A 26,765-nucleotide genomic window follows, 5' to 3' on the forward strand; every position below is an offset into this window, starting at 1 on the left:
GGGGAGGAGAAGTGGCCTGAGGAGAGTCCTGAGGATCAGACAGAGAGTCCTGGAGACTTCATTTGCCCCTGGATCTGTCAGGCATCAGGGAATCCAGGAGCGGATAAGACAAGGAAAAGTTCTTACCACCTGCTTTTTATTCAATATTTGCAGAGAGAGGCTTGAGAATGCAGCCTCTCAGAATAATGGCATTGCCCCAAATGGCATCTCCACCCCCCTTTTCTCCCACTACCTCATTCGTCAATGGCACAACCCCCACCCCTTATGGTTGCCGCTTAGGGCCATCTGTCTCCGAGCTCTTTGCTCTCCTACTTTTATGGCTCGCCGGGTTCTGGGAGATGGTGGGTCTGGAATGCTTTCTAGTGATAATGTGTCAGCCAGCTGCTCCGGCTCGGCCTCCTCCTCCTCTCCCATTATTTCCCAACTTTGCCCCTCATCTGTCTCTGAGCTGTGACCTTCTGCAAACCACTGCTGTAAATCTATACTGTCTTCCTCTCCTCTGGAAGATTCAGGAGGAAGGGGAGGTGGTCTCCACCATTCCTCCTCTGTCCATTTCCTGACAGGATCTGAGGTTCTCCTTCTCTATTATAGAGTCTTTCTTTTTTCAACGAACAAAAAGGTAACTTTCAAAAAAAATGGCAATCATAAATATATTCCTGGTGGCTGAACAGGGTGGTTATTGAACGGTTCCAATCCCCCCCCCACATGATAATACAGGCGCCCTCTGCATACAACAGAAACTCAGAAAAATATCGAGCGTGAGCATAAACGTGTTTGTGTGAAATTTTTGTGAACAGGAGATGAAAAAGAGGCAAGAGCACCACTGAGCTGAAGAGCAATTTGGAATTCAGACAAATGTTTGCAAACACCGCGTTGCAGCGTCCAGCCAGCTGTAGCTATTATGAAACACACCAGATAGTGATTTTTGAAGGAAGGTAAATAAAGCTTTATTTCTCCCCCCAATATGCTGTCTTCGATTAGAAGGGGAAATGAGATTCAACATTGTGCCATACCACAAATCACGGACATCAAATTCAGCACCAAAGAGAAAGAGATCTAGGTTTCTGGCTAACTTGACCATCTCTCAGGCAAAAGAGACAGTGTAGGAATCAATCGATCTATCTAGCATCTATGTTTCTATCACCTTCCTTCCTTCCTTCCTTCCTTCCTTCCTTCCTTCCTTCCTTCCTTCCTTTCTTTCTCTCTCTCTCCAGGCTTTCAACATCATAAATCCTCACCACACACCAAATCAAGATACACAGACCTAGCCAGAACAAGAGATTTAAAACTGGCTGTATATCAATGGTACACCCAGCCAAAACACCAAATGAGTTAAGAGGTCTCATTTTTAAAAGGGAGCAATGTCTTAAGGAATCATCTGGCTTGAGAGCCAGTTCTTTTCATCATCTGTGCCTCAGATATATTGGAACTCATCTATTAGAGCCTTTCTGTTTTGCTGCTTCGAACAGACAGCAGTCATGGCCCATTTAAAATACAATGGCTGCTTAGGCACTTCCGATTATCATTTGAGGATGCATCTTTTCTCTCTGTCTACATTTCAGAAAGGCTTGGCCAGGAATCAGGACACTGAATCATGGAACTGGGAGTTTTTGCAGCATGAAGGATAAACTGATGCATTCTAGTCCTTGAGTTTCTTCTCTCTAAATGCAGCAGGGAGGGCTCCTTTTAGTGTGGCCAAGGATGAGGCTTGCTGTGCGTTAAGGAACTGGCTCAGGGCATGATTTAAGCACCTGTGGTCTTTCTGAGAGCAGGGGGAAAGCATCCAAAGTCACACACTCTTTCCGGGTCCCCAGCTGAGGCACACCACCCACCCCGGCTAGCCAAGTTAAGACATGGAAAGGCACCATGGCACATCTCCAGAGCCTACTTAGAGCCAGTGCTTTGGATTTATGACAGAGCACTGTGGGTTAAACCACAGAGCCTAGGACTTGCCGATCAGAAGGTCGGCGGTTCGAATCCCCGCAACAGGGTGAGCTCCTGTTGCTCGGTCCCTGCTCCTGCCAACCTAGCAGTTTGAAAGCACGTCAAAGTGCAAGGAGATAAATAGGTACCGCTCCTGCAGGAAGGTAAACGGTGTTTCCGTGCGCTGCTCTGGTTCACCAGAAGCGGCTTAGTCATGCTGGCCACATGACCCGGAAGCTGTACGCCGGCTCCCTCGGCCAATAAAGCGAGATGAGCGCCACAACCCTAGAGTTGGTCACAACTGGACCTAATGGTCAGGGGTCCCTTTACCTTTACCTTTATGCACAAAGAGTTTAAAACACCAGGGGGCACCAGGTTGCAGCTGGGGATGCCTTGGATGATGGCTCCCCTGCCCCCGGCTACACACCTGGAGCAGTGTGTCCACTGCCACAAATGAAAGCAATAGGTTAGCTCTAGGGGCACAGGTAAAGCTGTATGGCATCCACAGCTAGCCACTTCTCTATCCTTTCCTCTAGCACCCACCATCTGAAGCGGCCACCTCACTCTGCCTAATGGGATGGCTGGCCCTGAGCTTGGCCATTAAAAAAGGACATTGATGGAAAATAAAGTGTTAATAAATGCACTTTAAGGCCTTTATGGAACCTCCATTTTAATTCCACTTCCAGCTAATTGGGAGTGGGAGAAGGGCCTCAGCAGGACTAAAGGGCTCTACTTTTGAAGGAACCCAAATGCAGGGCAGTAGAATTGGAGTGTCACCACAATTCTGTAGTAGTTTATGTGTGGTTTTTTCCACCCAAAAGGCTCCACATTGGATCCCTGGCAAGTCTGGTTTAAATGACCCTATATTTCTGGCTTGGGAAATACTCTTGCCAGAGCTGCCTGCCCTGGAATATTATGACAGAGTCTTATGCTCAAATAAAAAGAGACCCCTCATTGCTTTGAAACCTGAAACTAACAACGGCTGCTGGTGGGGAAATGGGTGGTTGTCTTACATACTCAATATGCATCTTCTAAACAAAATAAAAATGGATTTTCTTCTGGGGTTTTTGTGTTTAAAGTTTGTTCCAAAATAAGCAGACAATAAGGTTTTGCTCTCCTTGCATTCAGTAAGAGGACAGCACTGGAATTATAAGTGGCTATATTTTTATACAGGAATGCACCATGAATTTCAAATATTTTAAATGTGCCTTGTTGACCAGTCTTGCCACCTCCACCTTCTGCTGTATAAATGTTTGATGTGTTTTTGTTCAATAAGTGCATGTGCTTTCCCCTTGAAGCACCGAATCAGTTCTTTCCCCCCCAGCTGCACATCACCCTGGGAAAGTCTCATTGTGCAGCTGAAAAAAAGAAGGGGGGGGGGGATAACAAAGAAGCAGAGGATATCTTTCACCGTGAAATATTTGCTTTATAGTATAATAGAGGTTTCTGCAGCATCTGAATGCTGCATATTTTCTGCAGAGCATGCCCGAGCTATTGACAAACCATTGGTTTTATACGTCCCAAGATGCATGAATTATTACTGCCGTTCACCATTTTATACTTCTAGTTCCATAGCCTATAGCAACGCTTTCCTGTTAGCTGTTGGAGACTATAAGGGACCTCTGGCAATGGTGGTTATTGATCAAGCAGTGTTCAGTGTTTGCTTGCCAAGTAATGGAAAGATGAGCTAATTCTCCAAAACATCATAAAACCCTCCAGTTACTGTGATTGTGATTTCTTGCCTTCTTAGTAATGCCAGGTGGGAAGCCAGAACTGGCAAACTGTCCATGAAGCCAACCCTCCGCATCTGGAATAAAACTGGCACCTGAATTCTGAGATTGATGTTGTATTATAGATGCAAAGTACACTATGCAGAAATGAAAACAGGCTACGCATTATTAACAAACATGTTGCCCAAAGGAAAGTTATTAATAAGTGATACATGGAGAAGGGAAACGAAAGACTGAGTGTGTAATCCGCTAAGCACTGCCTCCGGGCAGCCTTCATTTATTTTCCTATAGTTGTGTGGAAGTGAACAGTGGGTGTATGGTGGATTGGTCCCAAAGCAGTCACCATGTTGATTAATTTTTGTGATAATCCTATACTCAGTCTTCTTAAGAGCAAAAAAAGAGAGAACACAATATTTTTTAAAATCTTTTTTTATTTCGGCAAAGAGATTCTAATGGCAGGAAAAAGCACGAGAAACAGATGCATCCTTTTATGAGCCTAGGAAATGAAATTTTGTTTCATTTTCATTTGGATCACTTTGCCAAGAGACAATAAGAGTGCAGGGATTGTGCTTTTAATGTAGAAAGCTGGAAGCATTAAAATGATGCCACTAATTAGTGCTTAAGAGCTCCGGCATGGATGCATTCTCTGTTCACATAATACTTAAAGGCCTCGTCCAAAGACAACTAGAAAATCAATGAAGAGACTCCCATTGGGACTTGGATTTAGCTCTTCCAAGGACTACGCCCAGGAGAATGTTTGCAAGCATAGCTCTTGTTTTGTAGGAATTATCATTTGCTTTATCCTATTGTTTTTCTCCCTTTGGCTTTTGTTCCCCATGCCAACCCAGTTTTCTTCTCTATTCCTGCTTCTCAGATAGTCTTTGGGAGTGTGTACAGTAGAAATCCTGCATCTAGATTCCTGATCTGGAATTGCCCCAAAGTGACTGCTTACAAAACAAAATAAGAATCCCCAAAGAGTCTCTCAATCCTATCTTTTTTAAAAAAATAAAAATGATACTTGCTGCAGAAAAGCTAGTGAAAATGTATCTCCATGTCCCAATCCCGTGGCTTGCTGGAGATGCAGTCGCGGTTATTTTCATGATCCCAGTCCAAACACGGAGTTGAAGGCTGCAAAGGCACCAGCTAAGGAGCTAGAGCTGGTTCAGAGCTCTGAATCAGCTGCTGGGGATCAGGGCACCATTGCAATTGAGGGACAGGGGAACTTCCTACACTACCAGGGCCTCTGGGGCCAGAGCCTGGAGCCACACAGGTGCCTTCCCCTTAGCCTATAGAGCCAGACGGATTCACACATATCTCACATAAATTGTCCAGAAGTACAGGAAATGCACCAGGAAGAAAGTTCTGCAACAGAGGAGGGGAGGTTGTCTTCAGGCCAAGGGGTTGGCTGTTTAAGGCTCTCCACAAGTAGATGGAGCATGGAGCCAGTTTGATGACAGAGGCTTATAGGGCCTCAGTCTGCTGTAGCCAATTGCTCACTTGGAGCTATCCTTGGTCCTGAAACTTCTTTCCAGCCATGACCTGGTGACTTGCCCCCTTTTCTATGGGATCCATCACTGGACCAGAACTTCACAGTTATGCACACACAGTGCTCTTCTGCCTTCAAGGGCTTCCACTTTCACAACATCTGAGGGAGAGGTTCTGTTTATGAACCTGTTGGCTTATGTCAGGGGTTGAGGAAGTGCTTTAAGTCTGAGGGTGGCATTTCCTCACAGGTGATCTTTCATGAGCCACATGCTGGTGGTGATCAGCAACAGGTGTTACCCTGACCTTAATACAGTAAAAGTCAGAGATTTTCGCATACACCTCTCACACATTTCTCTATTTGCCATCAAGTCAAGCAAGAGGTGTTATCACAGGACACCTTCCAGCCAGGCCAAAGTACTTGAGGAAGGCGTGGATTATGGCTATTGAAAGCTGTAGCCTAGGGACTGAGGTGTGTGGACTGGGAATGGGTGTGGACTGCGAAGAGTCCTGAAAGCCAAATTCAGTCCCCAAGCTTGAGGTTTCTCACTCTTGGCTCATGTGGAACCAGCTCAACCCATTGATGTGAATGGGGAAACCACACACACACACACACACACACACACACAGGCTCTGGGTTCCATCCAGGATCTGAAGTGTACAGCAGATATGAGCTGATCTAAGACCATATAGACAGAGCAGAGCTGAAACAAAAGTCTCAAGCCTCATGCATCTTGTACATTTAGAACAACAGTACTGTATGTTTCCTGCAAGTATACTATGCTCTTCCACAGTTCTGTTACTTACGGGATCATCCCACTTTGAGCTTGCTGTTAAGTGTATACCGTGTGGTTATTACTGGATATCATTTGCTGTAACTATGTGTTTGGAACTCACTTATGGACCCTATGGCCCTCCAGATGTTGCACTGTATTGCCTATGCTGGCTGGTGCAGATGGAAGTTGGAGCTCGACAGCACCTGGTTCCCCACCCCTGACCTAGATCCAGCAAGGGATATTTACATGCATCTGTAGATGCAGATGTGCCTTTAGATGAGCTTCTGGGTTGGATCCGACTGGATTTGTAGGTGCATTCCCAACAGCGGCCGCTTGTTACATGCAGCAAAGCTTGAGAATGGCTGGGCCAGGGAGATCATGCCTGCAACTGCCACCAGTGAAATAAAGCACCTGTGCACGTAACAGCCTGTGCAAAACACAGGAGAGCATTCTTTTAAATCTATACTTCCAAAGGACAGATGCGTCCAAAGCCTACTCTTTTCTCCTTCCATCTGCAGGCTTCAGAGAATTAGCAACATCTGTTTATCAGTCTATAGCTGTGGCAATGACATCTTCTGTTACAGCAGCCTACAGCAGCCACAGACATGTAAGTTATCTGTGTGGAGTCCAGAAAAAATGAGGTAGTGTAATGTAACTATACTTCCTGTTCCTCTTTGAATGCCACTACTGGGTAGTATAGGAACAAAGGAAGTTGCCTTATTCTGAGTCAGAGTATTGGTTGACTACAGTGACAGGCAGCAGCTGTCTAGGATTTCAGACAAGGATCTCTCCAGCCCCACCTTGAGCTGCAAGTGATTGAGCAAAGTAGATATTCTACTATTGAGTTGTGGCCCTACCCCCTTTCGAGACCGTTTAAGCAAGAGCAAGTAACTCTGATATGCCTGTCATTGGTCCCCACTCAACCAGTCATGTGCTGAAAGGACTAATCAATCTGCCTTGCAGTGAAGAACGCTGGTAGATGGAAGGCTGTGTAGTGGAGGGGGGGGGGAATGGCAGGGAAGACCTTGGAATGGCATGCATAAGAGGGATAGTGAGAAGGAAAGTCCCCCCTTTTATGACTGTGGACATAATTTTGTTTGCTCTCAAAATAACCTGCAACAACTTCAGGTATTGTCAACTGCAATGTGGCGCAGTAAATATTTGCTTCTGAATAGTGCAGTTCCTTTTTTTTTTTTTAAACCAACCCATTTGATCTACTGTTTCATTCTGGAACACTCATAAAGGCAGGTTAATATTTCATAGATTTATAAGGCCAGGTCCTCAGCTGGAGAAACTGGCATGGGACCATTGATACCCACAGAGCTATCATGGCTGATTTGTACCAGCTGAGGACCTGTTATGCTGAGATGTGTGTGTGCGTGTGTGTGCTTCTGGTTTATTTATTTATTGCCTTAAAGAAGCTATTTGTGCTTGACTGTCAGAAGACAAATATCCTGGCCATGAGCAATGTTGACAGTGTGGAACTGTGTCACCTCTGGTAGAGGCTGGGAAAGCAATTGTTGACTAGTTACAATACCAGGAGCTATTTCCATCTGTCCCCACCCTCGTAACATTTCTTGCAAGGCTGACACCCAATTCCCCTTCATGTTGTAACATAGCAGGGACAACAGAATCCCTATTCAGACTGCATTCTGATTCCCCGCTTAAACTGTGACATCTCAAGGCTAGGCAAGAATCAGGAGCCTACGGAGACGTATGCTAGATTTCAATATCAAAGCAGAGATTTGGGGCTTTCGTTTTTTTCATGAGTTGCTATTGCGACATTATTGAAATGTTGTCGTTGCACTACAAAGGAAATATTTATTGAATATTATTATGTGCCACTGTTATTTGCTTACTTTGTTGGCTGCTTTGAACACCACGTCCCTTGTGGAAAGGCAGCAAATAAAGTCTCATCTGATCTGATCTGCTCCTGGACTGCAGTGCTGCAGAGGGAGAAAGAAATGCTTGATCGCTTTCTTTTAGGGAAGGGACACAGCTCAGGGGGAGAGCATCTGCTTTGAATGCAGAAGGTCCCAAGTTCAATGCCTGGCATCTGCAGGGAGGGCTGGGAATGTCCATTCTCAAACCCTGGAGATCCCCTGCCGCTCAGTGTAGACAAGACTGAGGGAAAGGGACCAATGGTATGACTGGAAACAAAGGGTCTGGAAACCAAACCTTAAAAGGAGCGCTTGAAAGAGCAGGGTGTGGTTAGCCTGGAAATGAGGAGACTGAGAGGAGATATGATAGCTATATTCAAATATCTCAAGGGCTGTCACATGGAAGAGGGGACAAGCTTGTTTTCTCCTGCTTCAAGTTAAAAGAAAGGAAATTCCGACTAAACATACGGAAAAACTTTCTGACAGTAGGAGCTGTTCAACAGTGGAATGGTCTCCCTCAGGAGGTTGTGGGCTCTCCTTCCTTGGAGGTTTTTAAGCAGAGGTTGGATGGCCACCTGTCACGGATGCTTTAGCTGAGATCCCTGCATTACAGGAGGCTGGGCTACATGACCATTGGGGGTTCTCTTCCAATTCTACAATTCTATGATTCTATGTGCTGAGTGGAGAGGTATCTTTATATTAGCCTGAGAGCAGCACCTGTATTCTTAATTTTGACGTAGTGCCTATAAATCTTAGTCATCTTCAACATCCTCATCATTAGTTTTAGGAAATTTATACTAGATGAGACTATTAGTCTGTCTAGTCTAGTTTGGTCTTCTCTAACTGGCAACAGCTCACTTGCTACTTGGTCCTTGCTGTGGGAATTGAAGCTCGAACCTCCTGCATGCTCCAACATATGAAGTATGGGCTCATCTCTATTGCTTTTACACTTGGTCCTCAGATTTTTGAGTTCAGAGTAATGGCATAAATATTATGCCTTTGATAAACAACTAGATACAGAAAAAGCTTTTGATAATCTTTCCTGGATTTTTTTGGGGGAAGCTACTGGATTGAATGGGAATGTGAGATAAATTTGTGAGGTGAATAAATGCAATATATACAAAGTAATTTGCAAGTATAATAGTGAATGGGGTGTTAACAGAAAAATGTATTATCAAAAATTAATGACACAGGTACAGTGTGATCCCTGGTCATGCTGAAATGAATAGGATTGTGCAGTTAGAAAAGGCTAAGACAGCGACTCCTAGCAGTAAGGCATTGCAATGACCTTTCCTCTGGGTTTTTCTTTTAGCTAGTTTTTGATTCCTTCTTCCAAAGGGAGACATACCTTGAGTGTTTGGACATGATGAGGCCTGTGGGAAAGCAGTGTGATGCTGAGTGGTAGAAGTTAGGTTGCAACAACTTAAGCCAGGGCTTGTCGCTACGGTTGGTGAACTGTCAAGCCTTGCGGTCTCAGCTTCCCTTGAGAAAAAGCATTCCTCCAGACCTGACATCTTCAGTCAACGTCAGGCAGCTGTGGACGCGATTATCAGTACCTTGATCCTTGCTTTCCACTTCAGAGACAGAAAGCTATCATTCCCTCCTCAAGAGCTTTGAAGTGCTCCACTGCTCCCTGTTAAGGGCATCTCTCCCCAACTCCCATCTTGGTGCCCTGTTGCTCTGAAGTATAATACTCCGGACGAGGATGAAGGCAAACAAATTCTCTCCTTGGGCAGTGATGCCTGACATGATACCCTAATGGCGCCTGAGCTCTAGATGTCTATTTATTTCCTTGCCAGCTCTCTTGGAAGCACCAGGTTGTCAGTTTATGCTCTCTGTCAGAGATTTCTCTTTGGAAGCTAAGCAAACTGAAAGCTGATTCTAGCGAAATGTTATTTTGTTGATTCCTCCCCACTTCACACTTCACTTTAAAATAAAAATGAAAATCTATCTTTTGAGACTGAAAATCCATATACAGTTCCATGGTAAAGTGCATGTAATGGTACTTACCGGGAGAGCAATGAGTTAATAATTGGAGGAGGAGCCACCCAGAGGCAACATGGGAAGAAGAACGCCATGATGTTGTTTGTGCTATGAATACGACAGGTGACTTGTTAGAGGCTCTAGGCCTCAATTGTGTTTTATATTAATATAAATGCTAGGCAGAGCAATACTACCCCCCAAATCACAGTGCTGGAAGGGGCTTGGATGGGGTGAGGTGTCCCCTCAAGTGAGCTTTGCTGGTGGGGGAGCTTCACTGTCAGCAGAGAAGCTTCAGGTGCAATGTGTGCCCCATTGTGCCCATCCAAATGTTGGGCACACAGAGTTTACTGCAGGGGGCATTCTTGTCAGTAGTAGCCCCATAAAAGGGCATTTCAGGGTCTGTGCTGTGCCAACCATGCTGCCATCATTTGAGGGGAAGTGGCCTGATCCAGTCTATTTACAGTGCCAGCCTGGAAACTGGTGCCACCTTGCCCCTTACCTTCCGTTAGGGCTGGGTGATGGATGCACTGCTGGCTGTGCCATTCTTTCATATTCCGCCACACTGCTGTTCAGAACTGTGCCCTACGTCCTAAGCACCAGTGTCTGTTCTTGTTGGAAGCCTGAGGGCAGCGCTGACTTTCTGCCAGAGCTGTTTCCAACTGTGTTGCACACCATGAACATGTTTGCTTACACGAGTGATATAGGTGAGAACACTGGTCAGGCTTCTGTTTCATCTGAGTCCTACGGAATAATGGAGACACCACCCCTTTCAGCTCAAAGGCAAATGGTAACATCCCGGAGATGGAGGAAGCACAAGGTCCAATGCACCAAGGAGCTTATATCGGAACGGGCATTGTTATGGAGAAAAGAGACACTGGATTGAATAATCTCATGACTGAAGGAAATTACATGAGTAAGCAGCCTCCTCTTGCAATTACTTACATTGCCTTGCCACACCTCCAATCCCCTTCTTCTGATTTCCAACACACACGTACAGGAGATATATTGCATAAAGAGAACCTTAAATGTTGCATTTTACTGGAGTGGAAGGACCTTATCAGGGCATATGACAATGAAAATAAACTTGGAAGAAATGGGGACAACTATTTATAGATCAGGTGTGGACAACCAAGAGCCCAGACTTCTGACAGGAGTGTTTGTTACTCCTTAAGCAACCTGGCAGAAAGAAAGAAAGAAAGAAAGAAAGAAAGAAAGAAAGAAAGAAAGGAAAAAGGGGGTGGCAGAATGAGAAAGAGAGAGAGAGAGAGAGAGAGAGAGATGGGCTGGCCCTTCCCACTTTGGGTTCTGCTCATTGCTGGATTCAGATCTTGACAGTTTACTCCCAGAGGAATGCAGCCTTTTTACACACACACACACACACACACACACACACACACTACTTAAATCTCTGACAATGTAGTACATGATGCCCACTGATCAAAGGGGTGAAACAAGGGCATGATGATGTATGCAGCAACTGTTAATGTTGTTAATATTTTTATTATAGATTATAAATGCTGTATTGATTCGTTAATCATATTACTTATAATACTAATTTTAATAATAATTTTATTATCTGCAGCCCACCCACACCATTTGCCCCAGCCACTCTGGGTGGCTAAACTTTTGCTGTAATTGTGAGGTTTACCTTGTTTTTTAGTTGCCGCTTTGCTAATAGCGTTTTATGGGTTGCAATTGCTTTATTGGTGATTTATTAATTATTTTATATGATTTATGCTGTGCTTGTGATGTTCTGTTGTGTCATGTGTTGTCTGTAAGCTGCTTTGAGATTCACTTGAATGAAAAGCGGAATGGAAATGCAATAGATCAAATCAAATCAAACTTTGGTCAGGCCTGGGCTGACGTAGGAACATCAAATGCTGCCTGATACAGAATCGGCCCACCAGCCCATCTAGCTTATTACTGTCTACACTGACTGGGATTGAACCTGGAACTTTCTGCATGCAAACCATGTGCTCTACCCCTGGGAGATGGCGGTGGGGCCATGAGTGCAATCCTCTAAACATCTATTCAATGGGGCTTACTCCAACGTAAGTGGATTGCAGCTTACACAGTGCATCTGCACAGTGTCATAACCCTGAAGCACCCCGCTCCTTTCCTCTCCTTGGCTGTTGCTTAGGAATGGCAGTTAGTAGAACATAACTCTTAATCTTAGGGTTGTGGGTTTGAGCCCCATGTTGGGCAAAAGAATCCTACACTGCAGGGGGTTGGATGATTACCCTTCCAACTCTGCAGTTCTGTGATTTGACCCCTACAGGTGCCACAACTAGCTCCTCGACCATTCCCATGGCTAACTGAAGAACCAGTGGGGCAAAATGTGAAAATATGTGAGAATCTGTTGAGCTTTCTATTTGATTTGGAGAACCTGGACAATTTTGTATGGGCAGGAACCTAGAACAAGGGTGAGGAGCCTTCAGCCTGGGGGCCAAATGCAGCCCTTCCCAGCCTGTCTGTCTGTGTCTCTCTCGCTACCACACTTTCTCTACCCCTGGCTAAACTCCTCATTGGCCATACTCCACACCCTCAAGTGCTTCTGGCAGGCTGGAATGTGTCCTTGAACTCTCATAAGGCCTTTTGCTTCCTGGATGGACAAGAGAGAGGGTGTTGGGATGTGTGTGTGGAAATTAGAATTTTTGTATAATTTACATTTGTTGCTCCAGCTAGTGCTATTTTCCCAGCAAAAGAGGTGCCGGAACTCCCCATGGACACCTCCTTCGTTCTCATAGAATGAGTGGCAGCCACCTAAGAGGTTTTGAAACCCACCTGAAAGGTGCCAGAACTGATTTCCTGTAAGTTCTGATTGAAAGCCCTAGCTTCACCCTTTTTTGCTTCTGACCACTCCCTCCGCTGATAAGTGACCCCTGGAACATTGTCCTTGGGCTCAAAAGTTTTCTGGCCCCTGTTACAGAGGCACTGCTGCTTTTGCCGCAAATTTATCTGCTCATTTTTCCTTTCTCCTTCTGTAATTGTGGTGGCTGGTTTCAATTTGTGATGTTGCATCCCACCCTAGCATTACCTTGCAATGAAAGGCAGGTTAGAAACCATTGCTTGTCTTTTTTTATTTTATTAATAGAAATATATACAGCATACAAAGCACATTCAATATATTGGGAAACCACAGAAAAACAACCAGCCATGTATCACAGTAATAGGTTAGAAACATTTTCAGTAAATTAAAAAATAAAATAAAACTGTCCTGGTTGAATTCTGCCCTTCGCTTGCTTCTAGACTGATGTCTCAACAAATTTGTTTTTTGGTGGGTTTTTTTGAAGAAGAGAAAAGTATTTCTAATTGGTTGTAATTCAGAGATGCACACAGCCTGGAATTTGGATGTTAAAGGGTTGCACGCAGATTGCATTCCTATCTGGTTTTCGCTAGCATGAGGCTGAGTGGAATCAACACACAGCATGTCTTAGTAGCTCCTAATTCTAATGCTTCATTTAAAGCATCCCACTTCTGTAGAGTGACAAAATACATTTCAAAATAGGTTTTTAAAAAATCCATTATGAAAGATTAAAATATTCCATTGTTATAGTGAAAGCATCCCAAACTGTTAAAAGCCTATTGTCAGATGTAATTTGAAAGCAGGAACACTCTCTCCACCCTCCCCACATGAGATGAAAACTAATTCAACTTTCTATACGTAACATTGCATATAAACAGCAGTTTAGCCTGATGCACATTTTTGGAACTCGTGTTTTTAAAAATTCACGACAACAGGGATTCCAAAGATCCAGAGATCTTAACAATGAAGCAAAAGTAAGGTGAATACCACTTCGGGTGTACAAAGATCTTTATTCAGTGCAACTATTTACAATATTGAAATGTCAGTATAAGGAAGCAAAAGCTGGTTGCAGCTTCTTTAGCTGCTGGTATAGACTGTAAAAGCAAAAGGTTTGCAATAACCACATTTAGTATTGACAGTATTTGGAATAAGTGCTCAGGATACGATGTGTTTTGTTCTCAATACAGCCCTGCTAGGGAGACAGAGGCAGGGACTGGTCCAAGGAAGGTTCATGACTGCGTGGGTTTGCACTGAGGTATCCCTGATCCCAATCTGATTCACAACCCACTGTGCTGCAATGGTCGTCTGTCAATAGTTGACTGCGCACATTTCACAACATATTAAAACAGAGACAGCATAGGCTGAGCATTGCCCCCCAGAGAACACAATTCTGCCTTTCCACTTGCTGCATCAAACTCCTCCTCCCTCCCCCCACTTCTTGTCTATTTGCTCCTCTGCCTCTGCACCAGGCTCCTCCATTTCTCATCATCGTTCCCTCTGCTTCCTATTATTTCTGCCTTAAATCAATTTGTGTTAAACAATCACCATTGCCCATGACAACTCCACTTTATTTCTGTCTCTCTTCTGCTCATTTGGAAGCAGACTTTGTGGTGCCATCCTAACAAATGAGAGCTATTTAAAGAGTGGCCCAGTTCCCCTTTTTAAAAACAACAACAACACCATGATGCTTTGATCCTGCAGCCCGATAAGCCAACCAGCCTGCCCACACCCCCAGATGATCAGTCACAGTAAAGTATGACTAGCATAGCTAGTTCACATAGCCTAGCAGAGTGTTATGTAAACAAACCAGAGATGCTGGTGAAACATCATGCAGTAGGGGGGCCGATGGGGCTGGTTCTACTACTAGATAAACTGAAGGGTGCTTTGAGAGTGGCTGGGCAGGAGACACAATACGTCTGATCCATTGGGCAGAATCTACCAGGAAGTTACGCTTGAGTGTCATTGAGTCTTGGACTCTCTCAAAAGCTCCATCATCTCATCCCTGGCCTTTAAACAAAATTGGAGACTCTAGAAACCAAATCTGGGATTTTGTGTGTGCAAAGCATGTGTTCTTCCATTCTGCTGCGACCCTTCCCACAGTTCCTGTTTGGTTGTGTTTGCCACATTGCTTATTGGCAAAGTGGGAGTCATTTACATTTGTCTTCGTCAGGAACCACCCAAAATCCTGAGCCAGCTCGAAACCTGGCCAGGGTGCCCTTTGTTCTATGCTGCTTAAAAGGCATAGAGGGTGTAACCTGGTGCAGAACAAAAGCACCAGCTTGTGAAGCTCTGATCCTGTGGACAGGATGCAAGTCAAATAAGCACCTGCCCAATCAGAGCTGAACAAACTCACTTTGCATGGCACCTTTGGACCAGACTGTCGTCATGCTCTTACAGTGGTGCAGCTGAATGTATACTTCTCCTAGGGAGCAGGCCTGAATGCACAATTTTGAGCCAGTGCAGAATTTTGGATTTGTCACAAATGTTTAAAGCAAATTTCTAGCCCTTATGGGTTCAGAGATAAAGCTGAAAACATCTGGGTTGGTCTCTCACAAGCCACCATCAGGTATGGAACTTGGGGTCCCTTCCAACTCTATGATTCTATGATTCTTCTACTCAAGGTGTTCCAGTGCTTTGTGTGAATGAATAAATCAATTTATTTCGGTCACTGGCCAGAATGAGTGCCTTGTGTTTCTTCCAGGAGCTAATAGAAACATGCTAAAACATAGAAAAACACAGATGTTCACAAATGAACTTACTTTTTCTAATTAATTTTCATTGCGGAATTTGGTTTTTCTCCATGCAGAAATCAGGTAGGGAGGGTTGCAAGTTTGCGTATTTTCCTGCTTATGCATCACATGTCAGTGCAATGTCTCTCAGGATCAAGGCATCAAAGTCCGAAACACAGGTTAGTTCTCTGTTTTTGCATCCTTCTGTTCTCACCAGGGGAAAAAAATCACTGTCTTTCCCAACCCCCCCCATCTCATCTTACAGCTCCTGCTCTCCATCATCCCCTTTCAGCCCCACCTGAGGTTATTGTCCTATCATGGGCTCACCAGAATAGTCTTCATAAGCTCCTAGTTGTGAACATCTCTGCAAACTGGCTCCAAGTGTGGAACTTCAGAACCCTGAATGAACTGACTGATGGACGCTAGATTGGTTTGAAAATTCCCTTGATGATTTAGAAGTGGTGAAGGTGGTGTGTTTACCGGGGCCTTCTCCCATTGTGGAACTTGTGCTGTTGGCTTCAGAAGATCAGGGAGGCATCCTATTGGCTGCAAGAAAACACAGGCTAAAGATTTGTGCAACACATGCATTTATTTGTTTGTTATTCACCCCACATCTGGCATTCAGTTTAGAAAAGCTAAGTCAATAAGTTCTTTCAGATATGATCTTAAATCTTGTCTTTTTCAACTCAGGTCTACTCATATTGATCTGGTGTTTCTTGCATTACTTCCCCCCTCCCTTTCTCAATAGCAGGGGAAGCTTTCTTTTTCATTTTTTCTCCCCCGTTATTAGCTTACTACGTACTAAACTTTGCTTAGTCTTCAGCTAGATAGTGATGAATGCCACAGTATTATTAGTTTCGCTATTTATGCCTGTATTGGGGGGGGGGGGGAGGAGAAAAAAAGAATGAGAGCATGGGAAGAGGGGAGGGAATATCTGAAAATGTGCAGGGAATAAAATCCAGAAACTGCCAGCTTTTGTAGAGATGTATATTGATTTCATCACACTGTATGTGGAATTAAGGTATTGGGATCAGAATATGATTTTGTTAAAAGGAAAAGAAAAACACCTCTGTAAAAAAAGCCAAGCAAACTGCAGAGAGAGAGAGAGAGAGAGAGAGAGAGAGAGAGAGAGAGAGAGAGGTATAATCACCCCGGCTGTTGTAGGTCTGATAAACATCCATAGAACACATCACCACATGTGATTTCAAAAAGTCCACATGCCTTCATCTCCTGCACTGGCTTTTTAAAGAGGAAGCTGATAAACAAGAAGGTGTGCAGCAAGTTCTTCGGGAATCAGCCTGAAGCTAAGTAAAGAGATTCTGATTTCCCCCGCTTGTATCACAGAAAAATAATGCGTTGGTCACGCTACTTCTAAAAGGACAACACACACTTTTTGGATATCTGCTCAAATACACACAATATCTAGACAAAAAGCAAACTGTGTGTGTGTTACAGTGAATGCCCAGCATTTGGTTAATGTCAATGTTCAAAGCTGAATGTTGATAACATCTGGTGGGTTTTCTGAATATCTGGGCACACCAGCATATTTCCTCACTTTTCAGACACCCTCAGGCAGGAGGAGCACATCCCGTTTCACCACCAGAGGCAAAACTGGAACATGTTGCCACCCCTGCTTAATGCTACCCTGCCAGACACTGTTCCCATCTTACCTGTGTTGTGTGGTGGCACCTGAGAACTGCAGCACTGACTTCTGGTGAGATCTGATGAGATCTCACCAAAGTCTCATAAGAGCTCATGCACTCCATGAGACCAAGGTGGGAAATGGTGCCACTGCTGTGCTGCTTCTCCGCTGTAGGAGGAGATAATGGGAAGGGTGGTGGAGGTGAGGTTGATGACACCTCTTGGGCTTCTGCCACTTGAGGCAGGTGCCTCACCCTGCCTCATCAGTGGGCCAGACCTATCTTCAAGTGAACATGGTTAATTCCTATTTAGGCAACGCTCACTGTTGATGCTGATAATCACCTAAACCTGGATGGGGAAACCTGTGGCCCTCCAGAATTTGTTGGACTAGAACTCCCATCATCCCCAACTCTTGGCCATGCTAGCTGGGGCTGATGGGAATCGGTGTCCAAGAAAATACGAAGGGCCACTGGGTCATCACATCTGACCCAAACCATGGTTTAGTTGAGAGGTAGACATTATGGTACTCTCCAGATGCTACAGCTCCCATCTTTTGTAACCGTTGGCCATACTGGCTGGCGCTGAACATCTGCAGGTCACCACATTGCCCAGCCCTGGTTTAGTTATCAGGTTCAAGTCATGGTGAGTTTCAGGCTCATGTGATCCCAACTCGGTTCCTGGAGTGGAACAGAGCTCAGTCCTCCCTTTAGGGGTGGGACAATTATTCAAAGCGGGAGTGGGGCTGGAAATTATGAACACCACTGCCTTTATTAAAACAGCCCCCATTCAAAGCTCCCATTGAAAGCCACCAGCCATTTACCAAAGGCTCAGTGAAAACTGGTTTTACAGCCTGCCTGGAACAGAAAAAAGGTGTTATTGTGAAAGACCCAGCAAGCCACAGTCTAGGGTTGGTAAGCTGCTTTTGCCTTGGCAAGCCATGAGTCCTAGAGACCTGTGGGTTAAGCCCACCCAATAGCACAAAAGAGAGGAACTTGCTAAATGCCCTTACATTATTCCTTTTTACTGACAGATTGCCCCCACCTGCAAATGGTAGTCCAGCATTGTAAAGTTCCTCTGTCCTAGACATGAAAATCCACCTAGAAGGTTACGGCACATTTTATCACCTCCGTAATACTGTGTAACATTATTTATCTGTAGATTTAATGCAAGTTCAGTGATCTTTAGAGATTAACATTGAGAAGCGTGATATTAAAAAATACCCAGAGGCTTTCAGAAAGCTATTCGGAGCACAGAATTGCAGCCTTCCCCCCCCCCCCGTCCAGTTCCTCTGTCTGGGAAGTGGCGTGGATGGCATTAATAAATCAAAAATTTGTTTTCAGATTTGTATCAAGGGCTGTGAAATAGGGATGAAATTTATAATACCCTTCTATTCCATAATTGTTTCTATACATGAGGGAAATGTGGAATCCTCACCACAATCACATCCCCTGCACCCTGTTTGCTCAGGGCAACTTCCTTTTGATCCTTTAGTGTTTGGTACCATCACTGGAGATCACAGCTCTAGTTCATTTAGAAGAGACTTGTGCACAATGTAAGGCCTGCATCCTGATCACAACACTCTCTTACTCCACTTGCTACCCTCTGGCAGTGACGTAGCATGGGTTGCCAGTGCCTGGGGCCACACGGGAGGCAGAAGTGGGAAGGAGGGAAATGAACGGAGTACACATGCACATTGAACTGCCTAATGCATCGCCCAGGAGGTCACAGCCGCAGAGATAGGAAGAGTCATTCCACTGACTGGAGATAGCACTTCCTGGTTAGCATAGAGAAAATTTCAAGAAAATTGCTTGCAAAAATGTGCACACATTTTCATGAGGACTTTTAAAAATAAAAACATCACAAACTGGTGTGAAATTGGGACAGCTGAAAAGACTGGAAAAGCAAGAAAATGAAACGGACAGATTCCCTAATTTCTCATATATGATTAATCAAAAAAGCACAACTGTTTCATGACTACGCTTCAATCTAAATGAATAACATAAACCAGATTGAGAAGAGGCTATAGCAACATGAAATAGGAGTGGGTAGGTGGGTGGGTGGGTGTCTGATGAGTGGGATTAGGACAGTGAACTTTAATGCAATAGTAGGGGTTAAACAAAAGCTATTTAGTGGTCTAGAAGAAAATGTCTTCTTATTCTTGCTGATTCTTTCCCCCCTGCCCAGTGCATCATTTAAGAAGATCATAATTATATATATTTTTAATCTCACCATACTTCAACTGGTTGCAGCCTGAGTGCCCCCCTGGAATTAAATCTTTTACATTAAAAAAAGAAAAGCAATCTCATATTAGAGCTGTCAACCCCACTGTGATATTAAGATATATTTAAAGACATTCGTTTTCATGGTGCTGCGTGCTAAGCTTCCCTTGCTGTCCCCTAATTCTTCACAAGGTGTGACAGCCTTGTGTTCCGGTGGTGCTTGGCAAGCTGCGCTTGAATTGCGTTTCTCGTTTGCTCAAATCTATCACGGTTTGCTCTGTGCAATGTGGAAGGAGCCATGTGAGCTGGCCAAGAGGAACAGAGGCAGAGGACAAATCTGTGTGAAGAACAGCAGGCTGCACCTCTTCTCCGCCACCGCCAAATCAATCTGTGTTTGCCTTAGACGACTGCCGATGGGAACTGGGCTGGCTGAATGAGCCAGAGGGCCGAGGCAGGGAATCATCTTTTTGAGAAGTGATTTATGAAAATTGAGTAAATGCAATTGTGACAGCCATTTCCCCACTTCTTGTGAAATAATACTTAGATGGACTGACTCTTCAAACTTAGTGGGGAGGTATCAATAAAAAAATCAAGGAATACAGTCAGCTGCATAAAGTGAAAGGTAATAATAATAATAATAATAAATTTTATTTATATCCCGCCCTCCCCAGCCGAAGCCGGGCTCAGGGCGGCTAACAACAATAAAACAGTACAAAGGTACAACATAAACAACATTCTAAAATCATTCATTATAAAAATTAATTAATTCAAGCCACTAGCAACCATTGGGCCAGAGCTCTGCGAAGATTGCCGAGGGAGGGAGTCAGGCTGTGCCCTGGCCAAAGGCCTGGTGGAACAGCTCTGTCTTGCAGGCCCTGCGGAAGGATGTCAAGTCCCGCAGGGCCCTGGTCTCTTGTGACAGAGTGTTCCACCAGATCGGAGCCACAGCCGAAAAGGCCCTGGCTCTAGTTGAGGCCAGCCTAACTTCTCTGTGGCCTGGGACCTTCAAGATGTTTTTATTTGAAGACCGTAGGTTTCTCTGTGGGGCATACCAGGAGAGGCGGTCCCGTAGGTACGAGGGTCCTAGGCCATATAGGGCTTTAAAGGTTAAAACCAGCACCTTAAACCTGATCCTGTACTCCACCGGGAGCCAGTGCAGCTGGTATAGCACCGGGTGAATGTGATCTCGCAGCGAAGACCCCGTAAGGAATCTCGCTGCAGCATTCTGCACCCGCTGGAGTTTCTGGGTCAGTCTCAAGGGCAGCCCCACGTAGAGCGAGTGACAATAATCCAGTCTGGAGGTGACCGTCGCGTGGATCAAAGACACTTTGATCACTATTCCTCTGTTTTCCCAGCCTCTTGATGAGCCTTGCCGTCTTACTTTTAAGATCACTACGACATGCGCTGCTAAAAAGGTATTTTTTTAATCTTCAGTGCATTAAGGACACAAGAAGAGCCTGTTGGATCACGTCAATGGCTATCATACCCTCCAACATTTCTCCAATGAAAATAGGAACATCCTTTCCAACATCCTGCTCTCCCAATGGCCAACCAGATGGCTACAGGATGTGCAAAAAAAGGACCTGAGCATGACAGCACTCTCTCCACTTGTGATTTCCAGCTATTGGCATCCATAGGCATAGTGATGATGACGATGATGATGAAGAAGAAGATGTTAATTGATTTATACCCCACCCATCTGGCTGGGTTTCCCCAGCCACTCTGGGCAGCTCCCACCAGAATATTAAAAACATGATAAAAGATCAAACATTAAAAACTTCCCTAAACAGGGCTGCTTTCAGATGTCTTCTAAAAGTCTGGTAGTTGTTTATTTCCTTGACATTTGATGGGAGGGCATTCCACAGGGCAGGAGCTACTACTGAGAAGGCCCTCTGCCCGGGTCCCTGTAACATCACCTTGCAGTGAGGGAAGCACCAGAAGGCCTTCGGAGCTGGACATCAGTGTCCAGGCTGAACGATGGGGGTGGAGACCCTCCTTCAGGTATACAGTGGTACCTCAGGTTAAGAACCTAATGGAGGTCCATTCTTAAGCTGAAACTGTTCTTCACCTGAGATACCACTTTAGCTAATGGGGCCTCCCGCTGCCACCGTGCTGCCACCGCATGATTTCCGTTCTCATCCTGAAGCAAAGTTCTTAAGCCAAGGTACTATTTCTGGGTTAGCGGAATCTGTAACCTGAAGCGTCTGTAACCCAAGGTACCACTGCACTGGGCCGAGGCTGTTTAGGGCTTTAAAAGTCAGCACCAACACTTTGAATTGTGCTTGGAAATGTACTGGGAGCCAATGTAGGTCTTTCAGGACCGGTGTTATGTGGTCTCAGCAGCCCCTCCATAGTGACTCTGATAGAGGAGGAAGAAGATAGCAGTTGTGGGCAGGAGCCATTGATAACCCTAAATATGTCCAGGGCTTTTTTTCAGCTGGAACACGATGCAACACAGTTCCGGCACCTCTCAGATGGGTGCCATAGCAATTATAAGAGAACAAGCGAGGCGTTCATGATGAGTTCTGGCACCTCTTTTTCTAGGAAAAAAAGCACCGAATTTGTCCAATCCTCTTTTGAAGCCATCCAAGTTGGTGGCCATCACTTCTTGTGGGAGCAAATTCCATAGTCTTAACTATGTGCTGTGTGAGAAGGACTTTCTTTTGTCCGTCTTAAGTCTTCCAACACTCAGCTTCAATGGATGTCTACAAGTTCTGGTGTTATGAGGGTGCGAGAGAACATTTTCTCTATTCAGTTTGTCTGCACCATTCATGCGTTTCTACACCTGTTACAACTGCAACAAAGAAACCAGTACTATAATGGTAAAATGTATACATTGATCAAGGCATTAAAAAGTGGCGCTTGTGAGTCCTTATGGTTGCAAAAAGACTTGTGCTTCAAGGTTGGATAGGTGAAGACCCACCATCCATTCCTCAGTGGTCCTTCCACAGTTGAACATCTATCTTAATAATGAACAATCTCATTTGGATACCAATTTGGGTCTATAGCAATGTCTATGTTTAAAGTAAGATTGGTGGATTATTCTTATTGTTCATGGGAAATGATGCTCTCTCCTCTCTACTGCCATATTTGCAATTAAAAATTAGAAGAAAAGCACAGAGTTAAATGAAGCCTTGTAGGCTGCTTGGTAGTAGTCTAACCCTCTGTCTGAGGTGGCGAATCCAGAGCTAATTCCAACAGATATCTATTCTGCCTCTGCTTCAAGACCTCCAGCAAGGGAGAACACAGCACCAATGAGGGTGACTGATTCTATGGTGGACCTACTATCCAGAGGATTCATCTAATGTCCAGACCTGGAAGGGTGGGCATGCATGGGAGCCAAAATGGAGGAAGAGGAATTTTGTGTGTGGCTGAAAAGCAACATCTATGAACAAACCCACCATAATATTATTTATCATCATCACCAGTGCTTGGCTTATAATTTACAGGCCCAGATTCTTTGGGGAACATGAACAGCCTGAGATGTTCCATACCTATTCAAAATTATGCTCCTCAGATCTTCCTGATGTCCAGATCAGCTAATAATTAAATTCAGCCTCACAACCACAACAGGTCATATATGCCATGCATCTACATGAAGGGGTCTTGCTTTTGATAGCTTCATTTTCTAAGTGCAACAGCCTTAGTCTGTGCAGCATTTAGACAGTCGGGCCTTCAATCTGTTACCTGCAAAGGTATGAAAGTCTTAGGCAGCTTGTCAAGGATCCTTTAATTCGGGGGTGGGGGTGGTGGCCTTTTGATGTGGTTGGACTCCAACTCCCATCAGTCCCAGCCAGCATGAGAATGAAGGGCATTGTAGTCCAACAACCTCTGGAAGGTCACAGGTTCCCCATTCCTGCTTTAATCGAGGCCCTTTTCTCCCTTTCACTAGGCTCTGCCATTCTGAAAGTAGAAATTTAAAATGCTTTGGTTTGCGACAACTATATTTGTCTATATGCTGCGCCAGAATGATCATTGCCCAGCATTATAGATTTCCAGCATCTTAGCGTTAGTTTTGTGTGTGTGTGTGTGTGGTAGTGGGATGGTGTTATAACAAGGCAACATCTGGGTAACTTTGTATTGTTTACAAGAACCAGCTCACCCTTGTAGCTTGCCCGCCTCTGAGCAATGGATCCACCATTCATTAATTATAATCTCAACAAATGAAGATAAAATTTAAGAAGGGGTGGGCATATGAGGGTCTAAAGGTAAAGGGACCCCTGACCATTAGGTCCAGTCGTGACCGACTCTGGGGTTGCGGCGCTCATCTCACTTTATTGGCCGAGGGAGCCGGCGTACAGCTTCTGGGTCATGTGGCCAGCATGACTAAGCCGCTTCTGGCAAACCAGAGCAGTGCACGGAAACACCGTATACCTTCCCGTCGGAGCGGTACCTACATTATCTATTTGCACTTTGACGTGCTTTCAAACTGCTAGGTTGGCAGGAGCAGGGACCGAGCAATGGGAGCTCACCCCGTCGCGGGGATTCGAACCACCGACCTTCTGATCGGCAAGTCCTAGGCTCTGTGGTTTAACCCACAGCACCACCCGCGGCCCCATGAGGGTCTAGCTCACTCCTAATATCATGACTCAGAACAGATTTCCCTGATTTATTTTATAAACTCTCTTGGGCATGGCTGTTCCAATAAGAAAGATGGAAACCACATCAAAGAAGGAGTAGACACAGCTAATTAAAATTAAAAAACACCTTTAGACACAATCCAGATAAGTTAAGTGTTTTTAAGTCCCAACAATTTCAGTGGCAAAGATTTAAATATGTGCTTGACCCATGGAAATAAAACAGACCAAGTCCAGCATGGGAGCACCATCTAGTCAGATTTGTTTATTAAAAATGTCAATCATAATTCAGAAATGTGTCCACTGCAGTGCCCCATCTTTTTTGTGTGAGGCCCACAACATTCTGTGACCATTTTGTTTTAATTTTACTTAATCAAAGTGAAGGGGATTTTTCAAAATATACTTTTTGGGGAGCTGTCCACGGCTATTATGCAGAAGTGCACGTCTAGCCAGATTTTTAAATAAGCAGACAGTGGTGAGGCTATATTGTCTGCAAGCTTTAATATTTTAGATGCGATACAACACAACCCATTACATGCAGATGGAATATGATGCCACTGTCACTAGGAAATCAATTAGAGAAGTATTGTGCAATGGCTAAAAATGCTCTAGCATCAAAAGGTCCAAAATTGCATGAGAATGACTTCTTGATTTTAGCCTGATCCTAAATAAGCTCATTTAGCAAGAATGTCCAGTGAACTCAATCAAACTCACTTCCTAGCAAGGCAACTTAGGCTTGCTATCGCCGTCTTCTCAAGAAGTATTGTAGCACAGCAGAATGCCTCTTTACAGCACTGGGTTGACAAGTTCATGAATTTTTACTAGTTTTTCTGTACTTACAGTGTGTGTGTGTGTGTGCGCGCGCGCGCGCTACAGTGAATATCCAAAAGACATGGCTGTTGTGGCTCACCTGTGTATATTGGCAAATCCAGACACATTTGGGCAATGTCTGAAAACTCTTTACATCATGAATATTCACTGGTATATATCTAAAAAGAGGTCAAACACAAATCAATTTTCTGATATATCTAAAAATGGGATTGTCAGTATTCACAAAAATGCCAACAGACAATAGTCACTGTCCTATTTCAGACAATTATAGTAACATAAGGGTAGCCAGAGGACCCAAATCCAGCTCTGAAGAGCAGGGGCAGATATGATGTGGCTAGACCACAATTCCCATCATTCCAGAAGACTGGTCATGGTGGCTGGAGCTGAAAGAAGCTGGAGTCCAACAACAATGGAAGGGCCATAGGTTCTTCATACTGCTTTAATGCTTCCCATCTTGTTGATGTTAGGCATGGGCTTCCAGTACATTTCTGGGCCTAATCTACAGTGCTAGTTTTAACCTATGAAACCTTCCATGGCTCTGGACCCCAGTTCCTTATGGAACACATATTTCCATATCAGCATACATGGAGCCTCAGCTCATCATTGGAAGACCTCCTCAAAGTGCCATCATAGAGAGTCTTTTCTGTGGTGGCCCCCTGTTTATGGAACACTCTCCCCAAGGAAACCTACATCTTCATCCTTTTTGCACCTGCTAAAGACTTTCCTCCCTCTCCCAGATATTTGACTGCTGTTCTTTTCTGCTGCTTTGGAGAGTACCTTTTCTTGGCTATTTTAACTGGTCAGTTTTTCTGGGGATTATACTGATGTTGTTGTGGGAGAAATACTTTTTTAAAAAAAAACACCTCGGTGGTATAATACATTTTTTTGGGGTGTTTTAAAAATGTTATGCACTTATTGTATTCATTTCTTATATTTTCATAATAAGTTGTCTGGGGTCTCTTTTGTATATGGTGATGAATGGTAATCAAGATCTACTTTCTGACCACCTTTTTATGAATGCAGGCTAAGGCCACATTGTAACCAGGAAGGAAATGTTAAAAAAATGCATATCTTTAATATTGCAATTGTAATATTTTGCCCAAGAGGGGTCAAAATCCGGAATCTATAATGAATAAACAATTCCTGTTCAATCACAAAAATGCGTCATATCATTATTCCGTTCTCACAACTGAAGAGTCACAGTCTAAATGTGAACACAGATCTCAATGGCCACTGATGGCTATTATTCAGAATTGATGAACTGAGGCTTTCAAAATGGGAAGCAAAATGGAAAGCAGGAAGCAAAATGCAGTGTGAGATGTACCTCTCAATCACAGATCTCCTTCCATCACTGCCTCCTGCAAGTCACTGCATCAAATGTTCCTGCTAAGCTGATCTCCTGCTTTTGCTGGGTTTGTGATCAGAGGTCTCACTTTGGGTCCTGCCACAATGGCTTGCCCTTTTCGACGACCTACGTTGATAGCAGTGGTGGTGAGGCATTTTTTCAGCACATATAGCAACGGCATCCAAGTTGCAGGAGCAAAATTGCATGACTTGTGGTCCACAAAGCCAAACAAAGCCTAGCAGCTATGTGCAGTCATACCTTGTGTTACATCCCGCAGCAACCCGGAAGTACCAGAACAAGTTACTTCTGGGTTTCGCCGCTTGCACCTGCACAGAAGTGCCAAATCGCGCCGTGCACCTGCACAGACGCAGCACTTCGAGTTGCGGGCATTTCACATTACGGATGAGCCTCCAGAACGGATCCCATCTGTAACACGAGGTACCACTGTACTGGAGTCCACCAGGAGCTCAACAAACTGCCTGTCATTTTCCCCAAACTAGTTGTGTAGAACACTAAAAATGAGAGCAGTTGTCAAGCAGGCCATGATATATGGTGAGCAATTTGTCCTCAGAATCTACTGGATGGCTCACAAGCCTGGCTGTGCACAGGTTACTATCATAGAGGCAACTGCCTGCCAAAATCCCAATTTGGCTGAGAGCTCATCAATATGTCACAGTCTCCATCCCTTTGCAGCAGGTTCCTCTCTTCTGACTGGCTTCCCTTCTCTACAGATTCCAAACTGACCTTCAGTAGCAAGATGCTCCTGGTGTGAGGTTCTACCAATCATACTGTCACTTTTATTTTTACATTGGAATGTAGGAAGCTGGCAGGAGTCTTCCCCCA

At 44.5% G+C, this 26,765-nt stretch overlaps 1 protein-coding gene across 8 annotated transcripts in view; it reads right to left on the reverse strand.

Annotated features, from left to right (window-relative positions):
- Positions 1 to 12,839: 12,839 nt before the first annotated feature.
- The window catches only part of LOC309535181 (uncharacterized protein), an 81,984-nt gene continuing 68,058 nt past the window's right edge, over positions 12,840 to 26,765 (reverse strand). For 5 of the 8 annotated variants that reach the window (XR_014221065.1, XR_014221066.1, XR_014221067.1 and 2 more), the window contains one exon: positions 12,840 to 15,855. Coding sequence is in view for 2 of the 8 variants with exons in the window: in XM_082228037.1 (XP_082084163.1) it covers positions 15,836 to 15,855 (20 nt within the window). In the remaining 6 variants the exon portion in view is untranslated. Of the gene's footprint in view, positions 15,856 to 20,852; positions 24,736 to 26,765 lie in introns of those variants that run through there. The other 3 variants (XR_014221070.1, XR_014221069.1, XM_082228038.1) reach the window with 3 other exon arrangements.

Source organism: Podarcis vaucheri (assembly GCF_965113315.1).
Source record: "Podarcis vaucheri genome assembly, chromosome: 6".
Lineage (NCBI taxonomy): Eukaryota > Metazoa > Chordata > Lepidosauria > Squamata > Lacertidae > Podarcis > Podarcis vaucheri.